Below are 20756 nucleotides of genomic sequence, written 5' to 3' on the forward strand. Positions count from 1 at the left end.
AGTCCCACACGTTTAGTGATTTTCAGTGCATGTGAATGATTGCTTAGTCATTGTGTAAATTGCAACATTGTTTGCCAGGTGAAACATTGCGGAACTGTATATTTTGCCACTGAATGCCGCATTTCCAATATTACTGAAACATTACTTAACCCATTTAGACCCGAGGACGATTCTACAAATGTCTTCTTAAGTTTGTAGAAGTTTTCTGAAAAACCCTATGTTTCTATGTCAGTGGTTCTCAAACCATTTCATGTCAAGGACCCCCAACATTTTATGTATTTGGCCGCCGACCCCCCCCCCCCCCCCCCCCCCCCCCCAAGCAAAGATTTGAGTTAAAAACGTCCACTCTGAAAGAATATAGATTCAAAGATTTGCACCACATTTTCACGATAAAAAGATAATAAATCGCACCCGTGTGAACTGAGTGGTGCAGCTCTTTTTTTCCCACCCAAGCGTAACCGAACATAAAATGCCTTGGAAATCTTTTTCACTAGTCCCTCCCTAATATTTTAGTCTAGTTTATATTTGTTTGACGAAATTGTCAATATATTTAGTCTTAGTCATCAAAGTTTTGTTTTTATTTCGTTTTCGGCAGTGAAAAAAGGTAGTTGACGAACAGTATTGGTCATAGTTTTAACCCATTCTGGGCAGGAACCCCTTTTGGTGTTTTAAGCATTGTGTAATACTTTAGCTATTGAAAAATAGCAGATCTACTAGCTATTGAAAAATAGCAGATCTACAAGCTCATAGCGCAGCACTCGACGTCTGCCATTTTCGAAAAATCGTGAAAATGTGCCTCAAATCTTTGAATATACAGTATATTCTTCCAGAGCGAACATCCATCTTCAACCGCTTATCCGTAGTCGGGTCGCGGGGGCAACAGCTCCACCAGAGAGCTCCAGACTTCCCCTCTCCAGAGCAACATTAATAACTTCCTCCTGGGGGATTCCGAGACGTTCCAAGGCCACGTTCCCTCCAACTGCACCTTGGTCTGCCCCGGTGGTGTCCTCCCAGTGGGACGTGCATCGAGGACCTCATAGGGAAACGCTCGAGAGGCATCCTAACCAGATGCCCCGAACCAACCTAAGCTGGCTCCTTTCCAGGCGAAGGAGCAGCGGCTCTACTCCGAGTCTCTCCCGCGTGACTGAACTTCACACCCTTATCACCCAGAGCGAACATCTTTTTTTAACTCAAATCTTTGCTTCTGGGAGGTCCCTGGAACAACATATTTTCAGATGGGGGTCGGCGGCCTAATACATATATCATTTGTGGGGTCCTCCTCGACATGAAATATTGAGAACCACCGATATAGAAAACACGAGGTTTTTACAGAAAATGTTTCATGATTTAGAAGACATCTTCTAAAATGGGTTAACCCATTTTGGGGGCGGGAACCCGTTTTGGTGTTAGCATTACGTTATGCTTTAGCTATTGAAAAATAGCAGATCTACAAGCTCATAGACGAGCTTGTAGGTCTGCTATTTTTGAAAAATTGAAGAACGTCTGACATAGAAACATAGCTTTTTCAGAAAACTGTCAGGATGTAGAAGACATTCTTGGAATCTGATCTCGGGTCGGAATGGGTTAATCGACAAAATCAGCACTGGTGTGTGTGTGTGTGCGTGTGTGCGTGCGTAATTGCGGTATATTACCCATGGTATTAGGCCTGGTTCTCATCAGCGCCCCGGCGAGTTTCTTCTCCTGCGTGCTGGCCGAGTTGGTCTTCAGGTTGTACATGGGCTCCAGTCTGGTGGAGCCTCGGTAGATCCACTCGCTCCTCTTGTCGTCCTATACGAGTAACAAAAAAAACAGGAAGAAGCCGCTCCGTTTTAGTAGTGTCGGAGCATTGTGACGTTCCCTGTGTGCCCAACGAACGAGCATGAGCAGCCTGATGTAGCAAAATCTGAGCTGAAGGTCTTGCGTTTTTTATCTTTTTTTGGGGAATTTCCGCAGTAGCGAGCGGTGGAGAAAGTAATCATTATTGTGACCACATTTGACTGAGAGACTGCCATCGCGCAAATTCCAGATTTTCACCAGATTTTCACCAGTCTTAAAATTAGTCAATTACTAGAGCACGGCTGAAATAAGTGTCAGAGCTGAAATAGATGTAAATATGAAATAAATGCTTAAACATGTAGCTAGGTGTAATGTTAGAGTCCAGAGAAGTGAACCTTTTTTCAACTCGTCGTTTCTCTGCAAGACATTATATACTCTATAGAGCGTCGCAGTCCCGCCCCCTTGAGAGACCCGGAAAAGAAATCCCTGTCCATTTTCCTCAGACTTTTCAGAAAGTAATTATTTAAAGACGTTCACGCCACGGACAAAGCCAACTCTTGTTGTGACAAATCATGAAAATAAACACAATGTTTTGGGCCAAACAAATTATTAGAAAGTAGAAAAAAACGGCAGGTTACAACACTTTTTTTGTTGTTTTTCCTTCTTATAAATTATTTGATTGGCCCAAAACATTGTGTTCATTGTCATGATTTGTCACGATCCGAGTTGGCTTTGTCCGCGGCGTAACCGTCTTTAAATAAATAAATCTGCGTTCATTTTCCTCAGACTTTTCAGAAAGTATTTCTTTAAAGACGTTTACGCCGCGGACAAAGCCAACTCTTGTCGTGACAAATCATGACAATAAACACTAGGCATGTAACGATATATCGTATATCGATATATATATCAATATTAATCCTGACGATATGAATCGAAAAAATCGAGGGGCGCTAGTGTGTTCTCTCTTTTGGAGAGAAATGATAGTCACTTTCAGCAGTAGAGCACTGTAGAGGGGAGCTGTGCGTGTCTGTGAATGTAGTTAAATAAAGAATCTTAGGGGGGGGAAGATAAATTATATAAAATAAAATGTAAATTTTCTTTTAAATATATATCTTTTTTAATATCGTGAACCTCATATCGTGATACAAATCGTATCGTGAGTGAATCGTTACATGCCTAATAAACACAAGAAGAATTAGAAAGTAGAAGCAGAAGAAAGTACTCATTATGCACAATGTCTCGCTTCACAAGTTTTCAAATGGACACAAATCTTTTGAAAATAGCAGATCTACAAGCTTCAAATGAATAGTATAGTAGTTTAGTATTAATAATCAAACATATAACAACAAAGTAACTAGTACTAAAGGTTTTCAAAATTATTCTAACTTGGAAGTACAATATTATAGAAGTAAAAGTATTGAAAATACTATAATAAATCTTCTAAATCCTGACAGTTCTCTGAAAAAAGCTATGTTTCTGTGTCAGTGGTTCTTCGATTTTTCAAAAATAGCAGACCTACAAGCTCGTAGCGAGCCACTCAGTGGCACACTATGAGCTTGTAGATCTGCTATTTTTCAATAGCTAAAGCATAACATAATGCCAACACCAAAAGGGGTTCCCACCCAAAATGGGTTAAGTGCCGTACTTGAGTACATGCACTTAGTTACACTACTGTAAGTAAGCAAGCTTCGGAAGCAGTGGTTCCCCAAGCCCAGACACTAGACAGAGGATCATATTATCTCCTCGTGTGGTAACATGAGGTAGATTGATGTACTGTACACCATGTACAACCCCTGTGGACATGACGTTGGTGCGTTGGGGGGGAACCCAATCTGACCCTCGATGCCGACTGCCAAAGCATCTCCGGTTCTCCATACATCTGGCCAGCACGTTGGCGCTTTGCGCTCCTGCGTCTTTCTCATTGTGTTTAAAAACCCCCTTTATGGCCACCCTAATTAAACCCATTCTGACCCGAGATCAGATTCATACGAGGTTTCATACTGGAGACACACACTGGTCTGATTAACCCATTCTGACCCGAGATCAGATTCATACGAGGTTTCATACTGGAGACACACACTGGTCTGATTAACCCATTCTGACCCGAGATCAGATTCTAAAAAAATGTCACGTCGTTCTTCGATTTTTCTAAAATAGCAGACCTACAAGCTCGTAGCGTGCCACTCGGTGGCGCGCTATGAGCTTGTAGATCTGCTATTTTTCAATAGCTAAAGTATAACATAGTGCTAATACCAAAATGGGTTAACAGTGGATTGTGCCTTCTACCTGCACTATTCATATTCATAATTCATCATTTTAATGCCGATATACAAAATGCCGTGATATACACACTACACCTCATTTTCAAGGGGCAAGACACATTAGACGCAGCAGTCCTTGATGGTGGTGATTTTGACCGAATGGAGCGAATCTGGCGATGCCATTTCCGGTTAAAACGGATCACGACATCCGGCTATAGCTTTCTGCACTGTGTCACACAGTGATCTGTCCCCGATGATATGTGATCATCGTTTATTTTAATATAACCCAAGTCAAATTAAGCTCTAATCAATACCCTGAATATCGCATATTATGCAGCTATAGCACATAAAGACTGCGCTCGCGTGCCTTGCGTGCACGCGAGGATTTCGGACGGTTTTAGGTAGATTACGTCGGCCGTTAGCCAAACTAGCCAAAAGTTGCTACATTAATGTGGGACGTCCTCGCGACCGGTGCCCATGTGTTGGTTCCCACAATACTAACTGGCTGGTTGGAAGCTCCTGGATGTCTTTGGCAGTGTCTCATTCTCCTGGATGCTATTTTCTGGCTCACCCTGGGCATTTATCACAAGTAAGACGCGCAAACGCGGGAAGCGAACGCAACGTAGTTGCGAACGCAGTGAGCACTTACTATGAGACCTAGCAGATCATGTCTGTCTGTCTGTCTGTCTGTCTGTCTGTGTGTGTGTGTGTGTCTGTCCCGCTATCCAAATATGGAGTGTGTTGCATCAGCAATCACTCAGCTCCATATATGGGCACAAAAGGGGCCAGGTCCACTCAGCTCCATATATGGGCACAAAAGGGGCACCATATAAGGAGTCCCCAAAGCAGCTATACGTCCAAAACCCAAATATGTACGAGCTGCGTTCGCTTCCCGCATTTGCGCGTCTTACTCGTTATACTTGTTCGTTGGACCACGCCATCACACTCATGTCACCATGACTCAGCCATAACCATATAAGGAGTCCCCAAAGCAGCTATACGTCAAAATATGGAGTGTGTTGCATCAATCACAAACAAATCACTCAGCTCCATATATGGGCACAAAAGGGGGACACACAGACACACAGACAGACATGATCTGTTAGGTCTCAGAGTAAGTGCTCACTGCGTTCGCAATTATACAGATTGCAAATTGGAATAATTGATTAAATCGATTTATTGTTGTTAATATGGATTTATAGTACTAATCGATTTTCATTTTTGGACACTTTTAACACATCCCTAATACTTGGTTACTTTCCACCACTGGTTTTTAGTTGCAAAGAATTAAGCAAGAAAAATAATCTCAAGACTGAGAATGTAATGATGTTTTAGGGCCGACCAGCTGATGAAAACATGACATTTCTGAGATCAGTCATGTTTCTGGAAGATGCTCAAAAACGTGTATTCTATTGCTAGTTTTATCACTTTAAATTCCGTTTCATCTTAAAATAAGTAATGACCGCTTCACCCTTTTTTTCCCCCTGAAAAATCCATGTTTCTATGTCAGTCGTTCCTCAAACTATTTCAAGTCAAGGACCCCCCAAAAATGTATGTATTTGGCCGCCCACCACATTCTGAAAATATGTTGTTCCAGGGACCCCCCCCCCCCCCCGCAGAAGCAAATATTTGAGTTAAAAACGTTCGCTTCGAAAGAATATATATTCAAAGATTTGCGGCACACTTTCACGATTTTTTTCAAAAAAGTAGCAGACCTACAAGCTCGTAGCGTAGCGTGGCACTACGAGCTTGTAGATCTGCTATTTTTTCAATAGCTAAAGCATAACATAATGCTTATATATGAACACCAAAAAAGGGGTTCCCGCGACAAAAAAAAATGGAGAAGATGGCCCAGGAGGACCGTGAAGTCTGGAGAGCTCTTTTTTTGTAATATATTTTTTATCCCACGATTTTGTAACCCATTGTTCACCCCTGTGCCAATCATCTACTGTGATCCTGGGCTCTACACACCACCCTCCACCAACCTGGGGAGAGCAACGGACTTAACTCATGCTCCCTTCATGCCTGAGTGTCCAAGTTGCTCCTTTACAACCTGACAGAGAGAGCTCTTGATCATGGCCTATATGCCCAAAGTTGGGCTATAGGTGTAAGTAAGTAAGTAAGCCCCAAAAAGTGGTTATAAATCCATGTAGTGGAGGGAGAAAAGAAAAACCCGGCCAGGCCAGGCCCTACCCCGTACCAGGAAGAGGATCTTGACCAGGCTGCCGTCCACCTCCTCCACCTTGCTCCGCCACCAGGTGCCCTCCCACTCCGTCTTGATGATCTGGCCCACTTTGAGCAGCACCATGGGGCGGCTGGGGTACGCCGTGATGTACTCCTGGATGAAGTCCCTGCACGGGGCGTCCTCGATGTCCTCCCACGTCTTCTTCACTGGGGGGGGGAGACACACACACACACACACACAGACGGAGGGCGGGGGGGGGGGGACACAGAGAGAGAGAGAGAGAGAGAGAGAGAGAGAGAGAGAGAGAGAGAGAGAGAGAGAGAGAGAGAGAGAGAGAGAGAGAGAGAAGAGAGCACAGAGAGAGAGGATGGAGGCAGAGGGAGATGGAGAGGCAGAGAGTGGGAGGCAGAGAGAGAGAGACAGAGAGAGAGAGAGAGAGAGAGAGAGAGAGAGAGAGAGAGAGGATGGAGGCAGAGAGTGGGAGGCAGAGAGAGAGAGACAGAGAGACAGAGAGACAGAGAGAGAGAGAGAGAGAGAGAGAGAGAGAGAGAGAGGATGGAGGCAGAGGGAGATGGAGGCAGAGAGTGGGAGGCAGAGAGAGAGAGACAGAGAGAGATGGAGGAGGGAGAGAGAGAGAGAGAAGAGAGGACAGAGAGAGAGAGGAGACGGAGATGAGGAGGGAGAGAGGATGGAGGCAGAGAGAGAGGGAGAGGCAGAGAGAGAGGCAGATAATGGGAGGCAGAGAGAGAGAGAGGGAGAGGCAGAGTGTGGGAGGCAGAGAGAGAGAGAGAGAGAGAGAGAGAGAGAGAGAGAGAGAGAGGGGGGGCAGATGGGATGGGGAGACAGAGAAAACATTCAGAGATAAGGTTTATTTTCCCCCAATAGATCAAGCCATTTAGGCCTGACCTCGAAATTAAAAAGAAAAATCTTCTAAAATCCTCCAGTTTTCTGAAATAAATATTTTCACGATTTTTCAAAAACAGCAGACCTACAAGCTCATAGCGCGCCACTCGGTGGCGCGCTATGAGCTTGTAGATCTGCTATTTTTCAATAGCTAAATTATAACAATGTTTAAAACACCAAAAGGGGTTCCCGCCCCCAACTCCTCTTTCCGTTTTTCAGATTGACATGGAATTTAACCAATATTTTTTAATCGCTCGATCAACTCCTGGACAACGACCTCTCCGATGAGACGCTCAACGCCCCGGGGCCATCAAATTGATCAAAAACAGGAAGAATGTGTTAAACGTATATAGGCTACGGTGGTGGCCTCCCTTTTTGCTCGATTCGATCGGCTGTCTGGCAACGTCGGCGAGCAACGTGACATTTGAACCTTCGGCGCGTATAAGTGCCTGGAGCGTGTCATGGAGAAAGGAGTGCATGGTCGAAAAACATTGGCTTTGCGTGTGTGTGTGTGTGCACAGTGCACACTTACATGGTTTGCAGACTGGGTAGAGTTCGGGGAGAGTCACGTAGGATGCATAACCGTCGTCAAAGAAGATCAGGAACCTGAAACACACACGTAGTCAGTGAATTCAGTTGCGCTTCATATATATACAGTATATATACATATTTATATAATGGTATATTGTATACGTTACAGTAATATAAAAAAACAGAACTTGTAATCCTGGGCTCTAACACTCCCTCCGCCAACCTCATGCTTCCTTCAATGAATGAGCGTCCAAAGCCGCTTCTTTTCACCCGACAGAGGGGAGAGTTTCCCTGGTTGGACGTAGCGCGTATAAGAAGGGAAACGTTATCCCATTCCCAACCAGTTCCTTTTCCCCTTCCATCAGGAGCCCCGTGCTGGCCAGGGGGGGGGAGGCAGTTTAGAGACCAGGATTACTGCATGTTTTTTGTATGTACCCTCGGGGACACGGGGAGAACATGCAAACTCCACACAACAGAAAGGCCCCTTTCGCCAACCCCGCCTAAAAAAGAAGGGTATGGGCACTGGTGCACATGGTGTTGTTTTTGGCAGCAAATTTCTATTTTGGTTTAGTCAGTCTTTGGACTGAAACTTTAGTTTTTGTCATATTTTAGTCACCTGGAATGTCTTGGTGTTAGTCTACCGGTAGTTTTAGTCGACTAAACGTCATAACGTCATAGAAGATAGTCGGCTAAATCTACAGTTGATTTAGTCGACTAAAATGTATTTTGCGGGCCTTGATGCCGTCGTAATTAGTGTTTTTACACTTGCTGAAAATAGCCGATCTACAAGCTCACAACGCTTCGCGCTGCAGGCTTGTAGATCGGCTATTTTCAACCAAAGTGTAAAATGACTTATACTGGAACTCTTGTCCACTAGGTTCCTTCCTAAACATTTTAGTTTAGTTTTTATTCGTCGACGAAATTGTCGGCATATTTAGTCTTAGTTGTAGTCATCGTAGCTTCATTTTCATTTAGTTGCCATTCGTTTTAGTCAGTGGAAAAAAGGTAGTCGACAAAACATTTTTCGTCTTAAGTTTTAGTCGACGAAAACAACAACACTGCTGATGACGCAAGGAGGAGAGAACGCCCCCCCCCGGGCGGGGAATCGAACCACAGGAACCTCCTATCTGTGAGGTCGACAGCGTCAACAGCCTGTGTGAGGTCGACAGCGTCAACAGCCGTACACAGCTCCTTCCTTCCTCTTACCTCATGCGGTTCTTGTTGTTGGGTATCTCGGCCACTATGCCGGCATAGAGCCACACCTGCACCCCGTCCTTGTACTTGGCCACCACCCGGGCGCCCACGTACAGGCTCTCCAGGGTGGGGTGGTAGTCGTACGCCACGTGGTTGCCCGACAGCAGGCTCTTCCCCTTGTTGTCGAACTTCACCTTGTACTTGTCGATGCCGCCGCCTGGAAGGACAGGCAAGTGGAATTGGACCTTGTACTTAAAGATCCCCCCTCCTATACAGAAGAGGCAATAAGGGGGATTTTGTTGCGTGACTCATTCCAACAACAACAACAACAACGGCAAATTTAAGGTACCTTGAACAACAAAAAACATGAATCATTTTGAGTAACGTAACCATTTAAGCCCCGGATATGATTTATTTTTTGCCATGGCGCTAAAAAATAGATGAATATCTACGAGCTCACAGTGTGTGTCACTTGTTCGCACGTGTCACTTCTTAGCAGCGCTGTGAGCGTGTAGATCTGCCATTTTGTTCTTGTTTTTAAAAATCTTGAAAATGTGTGCAGATTTTGAGAATATGTAAATATGCCAAATATACAATACAAATTTAGGAGTGCTTGACGTGTTTGAGCAAGACATTTCTTAAAAAAAAAAATCGGCCTCAGGTCTTTAAAGGGACACTTCACCCTTTTTGCAAAAAAATATATGTTAATGACGTTTAGAAGCTTTAGATCACTTTCCTGGGGGTATTTATGTGTGTAATATGTGGTTTTAGATATTTTAGATTGTAGCAGTGAGCCTGTTGTCTCTGATGTCATGGACACTGGTCTCTTTACCTTCCTGGACTACAATTCCCATAATTATTTGGTGCACTGCGCTCCTCCTTGTGGATAGGGGGGAGAGCTGTCTTACTGAGACAACATGTAGTCCAGGAAGGAAGTGAGCCCAGTGTCATCAGAGACAACAGGCTCACTGCTACAATCTAAAATATCTAAAACCACATATTACACACATAAAGATCCCCAGGAAAGTGTTCTAAAGCTTCTAAACGTCATTAACATATATCTTTTTGCAAAAAGGGTGAAGTGTCCCTTTAATTCATAAAGATTTTTTTTTAAGAAGTTTGCCGAAACCAAAATGTTATCTTTTGGGTTGTCTCGGGGCTGAAAAGGCTTGGGGGGGAGGGGGAGGGGGAGGGGGGGGTTGTGGGACCGGTGGTGGGCCCCTTCTGATCTTTGCTTCTGCGTACCGTGAGGGTGAATGGAGACCACCGTTCCTCTGTGCCACGTCTTGGTCCGCTTTTTGCCCAGGATGGTCATGTTCACCGTCATCTCGTCCTCCCTGGGAGCGCTGGTGGGCTGCAGGGGGGAGGGCACCGTGGGCTGGGTCTGAAACACCGCCGGGCCGGAGGAGAGCCCTGCGAGACACACACACACACACCAGTGGTGTTTTTGGCAGCAAGATTTTGATTTTGTTTAGGCACAGGTAGGCATGTGATGATAAATCGTATATAGATATTAATCCCGACGATATGAATAGATTCATTGAAAGGGGGAGCTAGTGTGCCATGTGAAATGTGAGCTTTAGTCATATTCCATCATATTCAAGTGCTTTTAGAGAGAAATGATAGTAACTTTCAGTAGTAGAGCACTGTAGAAGGGGAGCTGTGTGTCTGTGACTGTGCCCAGGTGATGATGGTCATTGATGCTCACATCAAGGAAGGCAATTATGTTTCTGCACTGTCAAAAGTAATGCTATACTTCTTTTGCAATGTAGTTAAAAATAAAATCTCAGGGGGGGGGGAACGGTGTTTTCAGGAGGTGAAACCACCTCCCCATAGTGGAAATCTTTGAGAACGCCGTTTTATCCCTTCTCCGTGTAAACAGGCAAAACTGTGAATCCGCAAAACCTATGACATCATGGCTCACGTTGGCTCACAGCGCATATGTTTATTTCATAATTAGTAGCTTAATGAGGATTAAAAATGTTAGCGTCTTTTTTATGTCCAATGTATAGTTCATGAATAAAGTTAACATAACTATAATTAAAAGGCATCTGCAAAGCATATTATGGAATGAAATAGAAATGTTACTTTTCAGGATTCCAATTAAAAATAGCAAAACAATTCAGGATTTCAATTCAAACATAGCAAAATTAGCCGATCTACAAGCTCAAAACGCGTCGCAGATCGGCTAATTTCGCTACGACAGTAATACGCAACGTGGCCCTCTCCATCGTCAAAGTTGCCCACCCCTGTTTTACTTTTAACCCATTAAAATTTAAAAACGCGAAAGCATCCGTTCATCATTTTCGATTTTAGATATATATATATTTATATAAAATGTGTGCGTGGTTGGCTATTCAAAAAAAAGCAGACTCTGAAGCCCTAATTGCTCCCGATGTACAGGTTGGTGCCTCCACCATCGTGTGAATGTTATGCACGATCCATGCAAAAATCGCCTTGGATAAAAAGGCGCTATATAAATGTACCATTACCATACAAATCTTAGAATATATATATTTTTAAAGCAAATATTTGTAACTCAAATCTTTGCTTCTGGGGGTCCTTGGTAAAAAAAAGAAGAATCTGTTGATATGCAGGTCTGCGGCCAAATGCATATAATGTCTTTGACATGAAAAGGTTTGAGCACGACTGATTTTACATTACTTTTTTCAGAAAGAAATATTGAGAAGACATTTTCAGAGTCTTAATGTGTAGGTGTTATGTGTATGTGTATGTGTATGACTGTATGTGTATGTTTATGTGTATGCGAGTGCGTGCGTGCGTGCGTGCTAACCTGCGTTTGGGTGTGTGGCCGATCTGATCATCATGGAAGCAGGAGGACACATGTTGGACATCTGGACCAACTTCTGGACCTGCTCTGACGTCTTCTGAAGAGCTGAAGACGCCTCCTTAAACTGATCACACATACAGAAATAAACAAACAACACAGTTGGCGTTAATGTAATCCTATATATCAACCGTTTTAATGCTGTGTGATTAAACAATCGTGTTCCAGATCTCCACGCCTCGTTTTCGCTAACATTTGAAGAGCCACTAGCCGTCATGAAAATCTGTTTTAAAACGGTGTAGTCGCAGTGTTGAACAATATTCCAAAGTGGCGATCACGACAACAGAGCGGAGAAGGAACACGCGTGCCAGTGTTGTTTTTGGCAGCAACATTTGATTTTAGTTTTTTGAATAATTTTAATTTATTGACTAAATGTCACTACAAGCTCATAGCGCGGCACTGCGAGTGCCGTGCTATGAGCTTGTAGGTCTGCTATTTTAGAAAAATCGTGAAAATGTGGCCCAAATGTTTGAATATATTCTTTCAGAGCAAACGTTTTTAACTCAATTTTTTTGCTTCTTGGGGGGTTCCTGGAACAACATATTTTCAGATGGGGGTCGGCAGCCAAATACATATAATTCTAGGGGTCCTTGACATGAAATATTGAGCACCACTGATACAGAAACATAGCTATTTCTGAAAATTGTCAGGATTTAGTATATCGTATGTCGATATACAGTATATAGTAAATCGATCGGTTGTTCATATATTATGCTGATTAATGAGAATGGGTGTGGCCTCATGATTAAAGATTGTCAGCAAGCTGTAGCTAAATATCCCTAATCTTGAGTGCATTTCTATGTGCGAGTTAGCTTGACTCATTATTAAAAGGACACTTTTTGCAACAAAAAAATATATATGTTAAATACGTTTAGGAGATTTAGAACACTTTCCTGGGGGTCCTTATGTGTGTAATATGTGCTTTTAGATATTTTAGATGTTAGCCCAGTGTCTCTGATGTCATGGACACTGGGGCTCACTTCCTTCCTGCACTGCAATTCCCATAATGCTTTGGTGCACTGCTCCTCCTTGTGGATAGGGGGGGGAGGGCTGTCTTACTGAGACAACATGTAGTCCAGGAAGTCTGAAGTGCCGACCCATGAGCACCAAAAATACATTTTCACCGCGCGACAATGCCTGGAAATAGAACAGCGGCGCATCGGAGTACCGGGGCGAGGCGTGAACGGGCGTGTGTGTGTGTGTGTGTGTCAACTGTACATTCTCACCACTGAGTCTTCCACAGGGCCAGAGTCCTTAGGGGGGACAACTGAAAGACAGACAGGAGAATGGACACGTTAAAGAGCTGACAAAACCACCGAAAAACAAAGAGCAGGAAAAACGGCAACATTCCACGGTTCGCGGGAATGACCAACTGCCAGGGAAGTAAGCGGGGATTATGTTAGTCTAGTTTTAGTCGGCTAAATATCATAAGACTTTAGTCGACTAAAATTTATTTTGGCGGGCCTTGATGCTGTCGTGATGACCGATTTGATTTTACACTTGCTGAAAATTGTCAATATATTATATTTAGTCTTAGTTTTAGTCACCATAGATTAGTTTTAACCCATTTAGACCCGTGGACGAGTCTACAAAATTGTCTTCTAAATCCTGACAGTCTTCTGAAAAACGTCATGTTTCTATGTCAGTCGTTCTCAAACATTTTCATGTCAAGGACCTCAAAAAATATATGCAATAGGCCGTCGACCCCCATCTGAAGATATGTTGTTCCAGGGACCCCCTAGAAGCAAAGATTTGAGTTGAAAACACTCGCTCTGAAATAATATATATATATATTCAAAGATTTCCACTACATTTTCACTATTTCTCAATAGCTAAAGTATAACATAATGCTTAAAAAAACACCAAAAGGTCACTCGACGAAATGAACACTGGGTCCTGCGGACCTCTGTAAAAGAAGACCGAGGCTACGCCCAGGGACAAATTAGCCAATGGGCCAGTGGGGCGGTAGCCCAGGGGCCCTTGGCTCTCAGGGGCCCTTCGAGGAAATTGGACCGCGCAGTACTAGGTTTGACGCCCTGAAAAGGGCTCCTGGGGTCCTTCATTGGCCAAAGATTTTGTTAAATTTAGGTCAAAAACATGATTAAAAACATGAAAATGTTGCGCTCACGCGCGCTATGGGGGGCCCTGTAAATATTACCGGCCCAGGGGCCCTTGTGGGGGTTAATCCGTCCCTGGCTACGCCTAGCCAGGAGGGTGTCTACAGGTAAGTGATCCAGACCACGGCTATGCCTAGCCAGGAGGGTGTCTACAGGTAAGTGATCCAGACCACGGCTATGCCTAGCCAGGAGGGTGTCTACAGGTAAGTGATCCAGACCACGGCTACGCCTAGCCAGGAGGGTGTCTGTGACTGTGATCCGGGGTTACTCTGGCCTCCCAACACACCGGCACAACTCAAAACTCACCACAGATGACATCGTCGTCGTCCTCGTCGTCGTCCTCGTCATCGATCTCGATGACGTCAGACACCGGAGCGCAGCCCACCCCCTCCTCGTCGGAGCTCTCGATGTAGTCCAGGCCGCTGCGTCGGTATGTCGCCTTCACCAGGTTCTCACACTCGTGTATGGACCTGCGGGGGGGGGGGGGGGGGGGGGGGGGGGGGGGAGACACAAACTGCAGTCAACACCTCCATGGCCCAGGACGAAGTTCTTTGTCCTTTCTATTAGTAACGTCCCGATGCCCAAGACGAAGTTTGATCCAAGAGATGACGTTTATTGATGTGAAAACGGATCGCATCGCTCCACAGCCTGGGAGTGCCTGTTCTGTGCGATCCTCGATGTTGCGCAACAGTGAGACGTCGTCAAAAAATGTCCCTCCCCCTGTTTAGCCGACGACAACGAAAATCTTAAAACATTAATAACATTAACTGGATTGAATAACCCCGGGCAATTAAAGACGTACAGTGAACTCTATAATATCCCCCTTTACTGTTTTTCCTCTACAATACATATTATTTGGGGAAAATAGCCAATCTATGAGCTCACAGAGTCACAACACACACATCACATTGCACTGCGTCGTAAGCTTGTAGAAGTGCCATTTGTTTTGCGGCAACCAGACGGCCAGATTACATAATTGTGACCTTGACCCTTCCTCCACGCAAGAGTGAATCAGTCTTCCCTAAAATTCACATTTCGTGAACATCGGCCCCATCGGTTCTGAAGTGATTTTGCCGACAAGTAACCGGAGCGATGACAAAAGCCTGACATGCATGGTTGTGGAATGATTGATTTGTTGAGTGAGTGATTGAGTATATAAGCACCTTTATCCAAGGCGCTTTACATAGATTGTGTATTACAGTCACCCATACACACATACACCGATGGTGGAGGAAACCATGCAAGGCACCAACCTGCACATGATCGGGAGCAATCTTGCTCAAGGACACTTTGACACTAACTCTAGTCTAGGGGGGAGCCCGGGATCCAACTGGGAATCTCCGTTATACCGTCCAGCCACTCTACCGGCCACTCGACCCCCCCTGAGACACCCCCGCCACACGAATGAACTCAGTGAATTATAGGATGAACGAATGACCGAATGAACTCGAGTGAATCGAGGCACGAACGAATGAAAGAAAGGAAAAGGAGTTCATTCTCACTGCTGCGTGACGTCCAGCAGCTTCTCGGCCTTGGCGTGCTCCTCCTCCTTCTCCTCCACCCAGTGGCGGAGGTCGTCCAGCTGCTTCTTCTTCTTCTGCACCACCTCGCTCTTCTCCACCGCCTCCTCGATCAGCTGCCGCAGCTCGTCCAGGGACACGCCCAGGTCCTCCTCCAGGTCCGAGTCCCAGCCCTCCACCTCCATCCTGAGAGAGAGAGAGAGAGAGAGAGAGACAGACCTGAGACCAGTAAGACGCGCAAACGCGGGAAGCGAACGCAGCTCGTACATATTTGGGTTCTTTTAAGATTTATTTTTAAGTTATTCTTTTTTTAAGTCTCATGTCACCATGACTCAGCCATAACCATATAAGGAGTCCCCAAAGCAGCTATACGTCCAAATATGGAGTGTGTTGCATCAATCACAAACAAATCACTCAGCTCCATATATGGGCACAAAGGGGGGACACACGCACGCACGCACAGACAGACATGATCTGCTAGGTCTCATAGTAAGTGCTCACTGCGTTCGCAATCAGATTCTAACGCACAGACGAATGGTGGTTCTTGAACACATTCTGACCTGAGATCAGATTCTAAAAATGTCTTCTACATCCTGACAGTTTTCCATTCTGACCTGAGATCAGATTCTAAAAATGTTGCTCTCCCCAGGTTGGCGGAGGGTGTGTAGAGCCCAGGATCACAGTAGATGATTGGCACAGGGGTGAAAAATGGGTTACAAAATCGTGGGATAAAAAATATATTAAAAAAAAAAAAGATTCTAAAAATGTCTTAAATCCTGACAGTTTAAAAAAAATAGCAGACCTACAAGCTCATAGCGCGCCACTCGGTGGCGCGCTATGAGCTTGTAGAACTGCTATTTTTCAAAAGCTAAAGCATAGCATAATGCTAACACCAAAAGGGCTTCCCGCCCCAAAATGGGTTATATAAGATTATAGATCATAAGGTCATAGATTATATAAATGGTGCATTCATGTTAGCACTTTCATCCGAAGGCGGAGGAAACCATGCAAGACACCAACCTGCACATTGGAAGCAATTAGGCCAATTTAGCACATTAGATTTTGAAGTTGATTATCTTTGAGCCCATGAAGCTTTCAGAAGGTTCCCCTTCAATGACCATAATCATCATGACCATCCATCACCATCTCAGAAATGTTTGACATCTGAAACATCTTCTAAATATGAATTTAAGCACATGCTACTTCTGTCTGATTTTACTTCAGACATGCTAGTGTTAGGGGTTCAGTTCAGAGTCTTGCTCAAGGACACTTTGACACTAAAGGTGCTTGCACTTGCACACCGGCCGCGTTTTTCGGAAAACCGATGGAGAAACGCCGCTTAAAAATCCGAATTTGCGCCCGGTGTTTGGAGACCTTAACTGGGGGCCTTAACTGGGGATTCTACCAGCAACTCTACCCCTGAGCCACTGCTGCCGAATGTTGTATGGGTGGGTCGTTCAATTAATCGATAATGGCAATAATCGAATCGTAGTCCTTGTCGATAATTGCATCGTACCATATGATTCTGCCCTGCAGGGCAGAATCATAGAAGCATTAGAGCTATGGACCAGAGCTTCCAGATTACCAGACTATATAGATAGATTAAATAAAACATCCATTCATATAGTATACAATATTGATTATACATAAATGCCTTGGATGTTTGGTTTACACAAACATCCATTTGACATGACATCCATTCAAAAGAACTATCAACACATCCACACAGACATATCTCTCTCACACTGTCTCACTCACACACACACACACACACACACACACACACACCAACCTGTTTCATCTATTTAGACAGATGCAGCTACTGTCGGGGTTTTTTTGTTCACACCACACAGACGGAGAGCGTTTAAAATGAAAACATCATGTGCATGAGTGAAATAATAATAATAATAATAATAATAATAATAATAATAATAATAAAACCAAACCATGGCTGCAAACTCACAACGTTATAGCTTGCCTTCATGCCTCGGCGGCTAAAATAATCTAACCTCACTGTATAGTTTCTGTTGTCTGATACGTGTAGTTTAAACATTAACAACCTTCCCCCTTAACCATGGCTATAAAGACTGACACGAATATTAGCCAACATGCGAACAATAGCCTACATGCTAACTAGCCTCACAGCTCTTTCCTGCTGCTCGGTTACGGGTTAATAATGAATGCTTCCCGTGTTGTTTTCCTTTCTTTTTCTACGTTTATCTATATTTATAAATGCAAACAAAACACATAATAAGAAAGTGATAAGAGGAAGACTCACGTTACTTCTGTGCTCTCCATCATGTGTGTGTGTAAACACTAGCTATACATGTACATTGTGCTTGTGTAGAAGCTCAATTGCCAGGTTTGGCGATAAACAAGCAAACAGGGTGGTCTATATTACAGTGGTTCTCAAAAGGATAGGAACCAAATTGGACCCTTATGGGCCTGTAACGTGTACAAATGGACTCTCAGAGTTAAATTGACATTGATTTTACAATACCAGTAAGACGCGCAAACGCGGGAAGCGAACGCAGCTCGTACATATTTGGGTTCTTTTAAGATTTATTTGTAAGTCTCATATGTCACCATGACTCAGCCATAACCATATAAGGAGTCCCCAAAGCAGCTATACGTCCAAATATGGAGATTGGAGTGTGTTGCATCAATCACAAACAAATCACTCAGCTCCATATATGGGCACAAAGGGGGGACACACGCACGCACAGACATGATCTGCTAGGTCTCATAGTAAGTGCTCATTGCATTCGCAATAAATCAAGGGTCCCAGAGATAGAAATGCCATTAAATGGGGGGTCCGTACCGTAGACATTGGGTCCCGACTCCCAATGGGTCTGTATCCTAAATATGGGTCATTGAAATTAAATTAAACATATTCTCTTATGGGGGTCCATGGCATGTTTAATTTAATTTACACAGACCATATTATGGTCTGTGGGCTAATTAATGAGTGTCAATTTGGGGGTCCTTAGCCTCGGCCCTCGGAGACTGCAGGCGTTTTGGGTGGTCCTTGACATGAAAAGGTTTGAGAACCACTGGTCTACAAAAACAACAACATGCTACAAATAGCGACAAAAACTGTATATCCAATCCAAATAATTTTCTAGAAAAATAAATAAATAAATAATTGACACATTTGTAATATTGTTTTGGAGACACAATTAAGCTGACAATATTTACTCGGGCGACTTTACAGGAAAAACAAACCAAATGTCGCTTGCAATAAGCAGACATGGCAACGCTGAATGTTCGTTATATTCTGCAGGGACGCCCGGGCGGGGCTTAACAGGCGCTCCGTTGGCCCATCACTCACAACCGGCCAGCCTGGTGGAGAACGGCCGTAATGCAACACAAAACATTCGCTCCCATCATGTGTAGTGTGTTAAACCCTGCCATGTTTTGTTTGTTGTAGGCATATAATACGGCTCTCGTAAATCTCCATAAATGAACACAATAACGACAGAAAGTGTTTAATCCTAAAGCCACAGATAGCCGTCCACACGGGTTGGTTGTGTTCTCTTGCGTAAGTAGATGTAGTAGTATGTCCTAGAAATTCATTGTTTTTAAGTAAACAGCATTTATTATAAAGCATTTTTGCAGGGGTCCGCACACAAACGGCAACTTTAAACCAGGAAAGCATTTTAGATTAGGTTTTAGAACAGTGGTTAGAACCGTTAGACCGGATGTGACGTGGGCATTAGGTACAAATAGCTCAGGTGTGAGTGCAGTGCAGCTGGTTTGGTTGGACAGTGAGTGGACACAACATAAATCGAATTGTTTTTCTTTTGTTTTGCAGGTTTATGTTGAACACAAGTAAACCACTTGTAAGTAAGTACATTTTATTTATAGGCTATAGCACAGTGACAGCTAGACTCCACACCATATGGTAAATAGTGTTTTAAGACAATGCTACCAGATGACCTTTCCCACTTTCACTCACTCCTCTCTGCCTTCGCCCTCTCACTAACCACTGCTAAAACCTCTTTCTACCACACCAAAATCCAATCCTGTACTTCTAACCCAAGGAAGCTCTTCTCCACTTTCTCCTCCCTCCTTAAACCCCCTCCCCCCACTCAACCATCATCCCTCACTGCTGATGTTTTTGTCAACTACTTCGAGAAGAAGGTTGATGATATCAGCAGCTCCTTTCCTCCCCTCCCACATAAAGTGGCATCTGACTCAACCAACACTAACCCCAACATACCATGCATGTCCTCCTTCTCTCCTCTTTCCCCAGACGAGGTCTTACAACTAGTAACATCCTCTAGACCTACCACTTGTCCTCTTGACCCCGTCCCGTCTCCAATCTTCCAGACCATCGCACCTGATCTGCTCCCCTTCATCACCTCCATCATCAACACCTCAGTAACCTCAGGCGTCCCATCTGCCCTCAAGTCAGCCAGAGTAACACCACTCCTCAAGAAACCAACTCTTGACCCCTCAGATGTCAAGAACTACAGACCGGTATCACTCCTCTAATTTATTTCTAAAACCATTGAACGTGTTGTCTCCAACCAGCTCTCTCTCCATCTCTCACAGAACAACCTGCTGGATCCCAACCAGTCCGGATTCAAGAAGGCCCACTCCACAGAAACTGCCCTGCTGGCAGTCACAGAAGCACTACATGCTGCCCAAGCTGCTTCCCACTCTGCAGTACTGATTCTCCTAGACCTATCGGCAGCATTTGACACAGTGAACCACCAGCTGCTCCTAGACACCCTAGCGGATCTAGGCATCGGTGGAACGGCACTAAAGTGGTTCTCCTCCTACCTCACCGAACGGACCTACCAGGTTTCCTGGAAAGGTCTGTTATCATCCCCCCGAACCCTCCAAACTGGGGTCCCACAGGGATCTGTACTTGGTCCCCTCCTTTTCTCACTGTACACTAAATCCCTTGGCACTATCATCTCTGCCCACAATATATCCTATCACTGCTACGCCGATGACACACAACTGTTTCTATCCTTCCCCCCTTCTGCCACTCAGGTGGAAGAGCGCATCACGGCATGCCTGGCTGACATCTCACAGTGGATGTCCTCCAACCACCTCAAGCTGAACCCAGACAAGACTGAGCTTCTCTTCTTCCCAGCTAAGTCCTGCCCTATGCGGGAGTTAACTATTTCCGTAGACAACGCCCTGGTAACGTCTGTCCCAACAGCCAGGAATCTTGGTGTTGTCCTGGACAGTCAGCTCTCGTTCAAAGCTCACATCACAGCTGTCACTCGATCCTGTAGGTTCACACTCTATAACATACGACGAATTAGACCGTTCCTCACCCAGGAATCAGCCCAGCTCCTAATCCAGACAACAGTCTTGTCAAAACTTGACTATTGTAACTCCCTCCTTACTGGCCTACCAGCATGTGCACTTAAGCCTCTCCAGCTGATCCAAAATGCCGCAGCT

The 20756-nt window shown here is 44.4% G+C and overlaps 1 protein-coding gene across 1 annotated transcript in view; it reads right to left on the reverse strand.

Moving 5' to 3' along the window:
• LOC308318483 (histone-lysine N-methyltransferase SETDB1-B-like) overlaps positions 1 to 17679 on the reverse strand; it is a 46466-nt gene extending 28787 nt beyond the window's left edge. Inside the window, exons 1-10 of the mRNA XM_080768054.1 lie at positions 17614 to 17679; positions 15318 to 15521; positions 14122 to 14285; positions 12925 to 12965; positions 11645 to 11765; positions 10096 to 10263; positions 8863 to 9118; positions 7658 to 7731; positions 6238 to 6428; positions 1653 to 1788 (exon numbers count right to left, since the gene is read on the reverse strand). Coding sequence (XP_080624180.1) covers positions 1653 to 1788; positions 6238 to 6428; positions 7658 to 7731; positions 8863 to 9118; positions 10096 to 10263; positions 11645 to 11765; positions 12925 to 12965; positions 14122 to 14285; positions 15318 to 15521; positions 17614 to 17636 — 1378 coding nt within the window. The 5' untranslated portion in view covers positions 17637 to 17679. The remainder of the gene's footprint in view (positions 1 to 1652; positions 1789 to 6237; positions 6429 to 7657; positions 7732 to 8862; positions 9119 to 10095; positions 10264 to 11644; positions 11766 to 12924; positions 12966 to 14121; positions 14286 to 15317; positions 15522 to 17613) is intronic.
• Between the last annotated feature and the right edge of the window lie 3077 nt (positions 17680 to 20756).

This window comes from Protomyctophum bolini (genome assembly GCF_963924005.1).
Source record: "Protomyctophum bolini genome assembly, chromosome: 7".
Classification (NCBI taxonomy): domain Eukaryota; kingdom Metazoa; phylum Chordata; class Actinopteri; order Myctophiformes; family Myctophidae; genus Protomyctophum; species Protomyctophum bolini.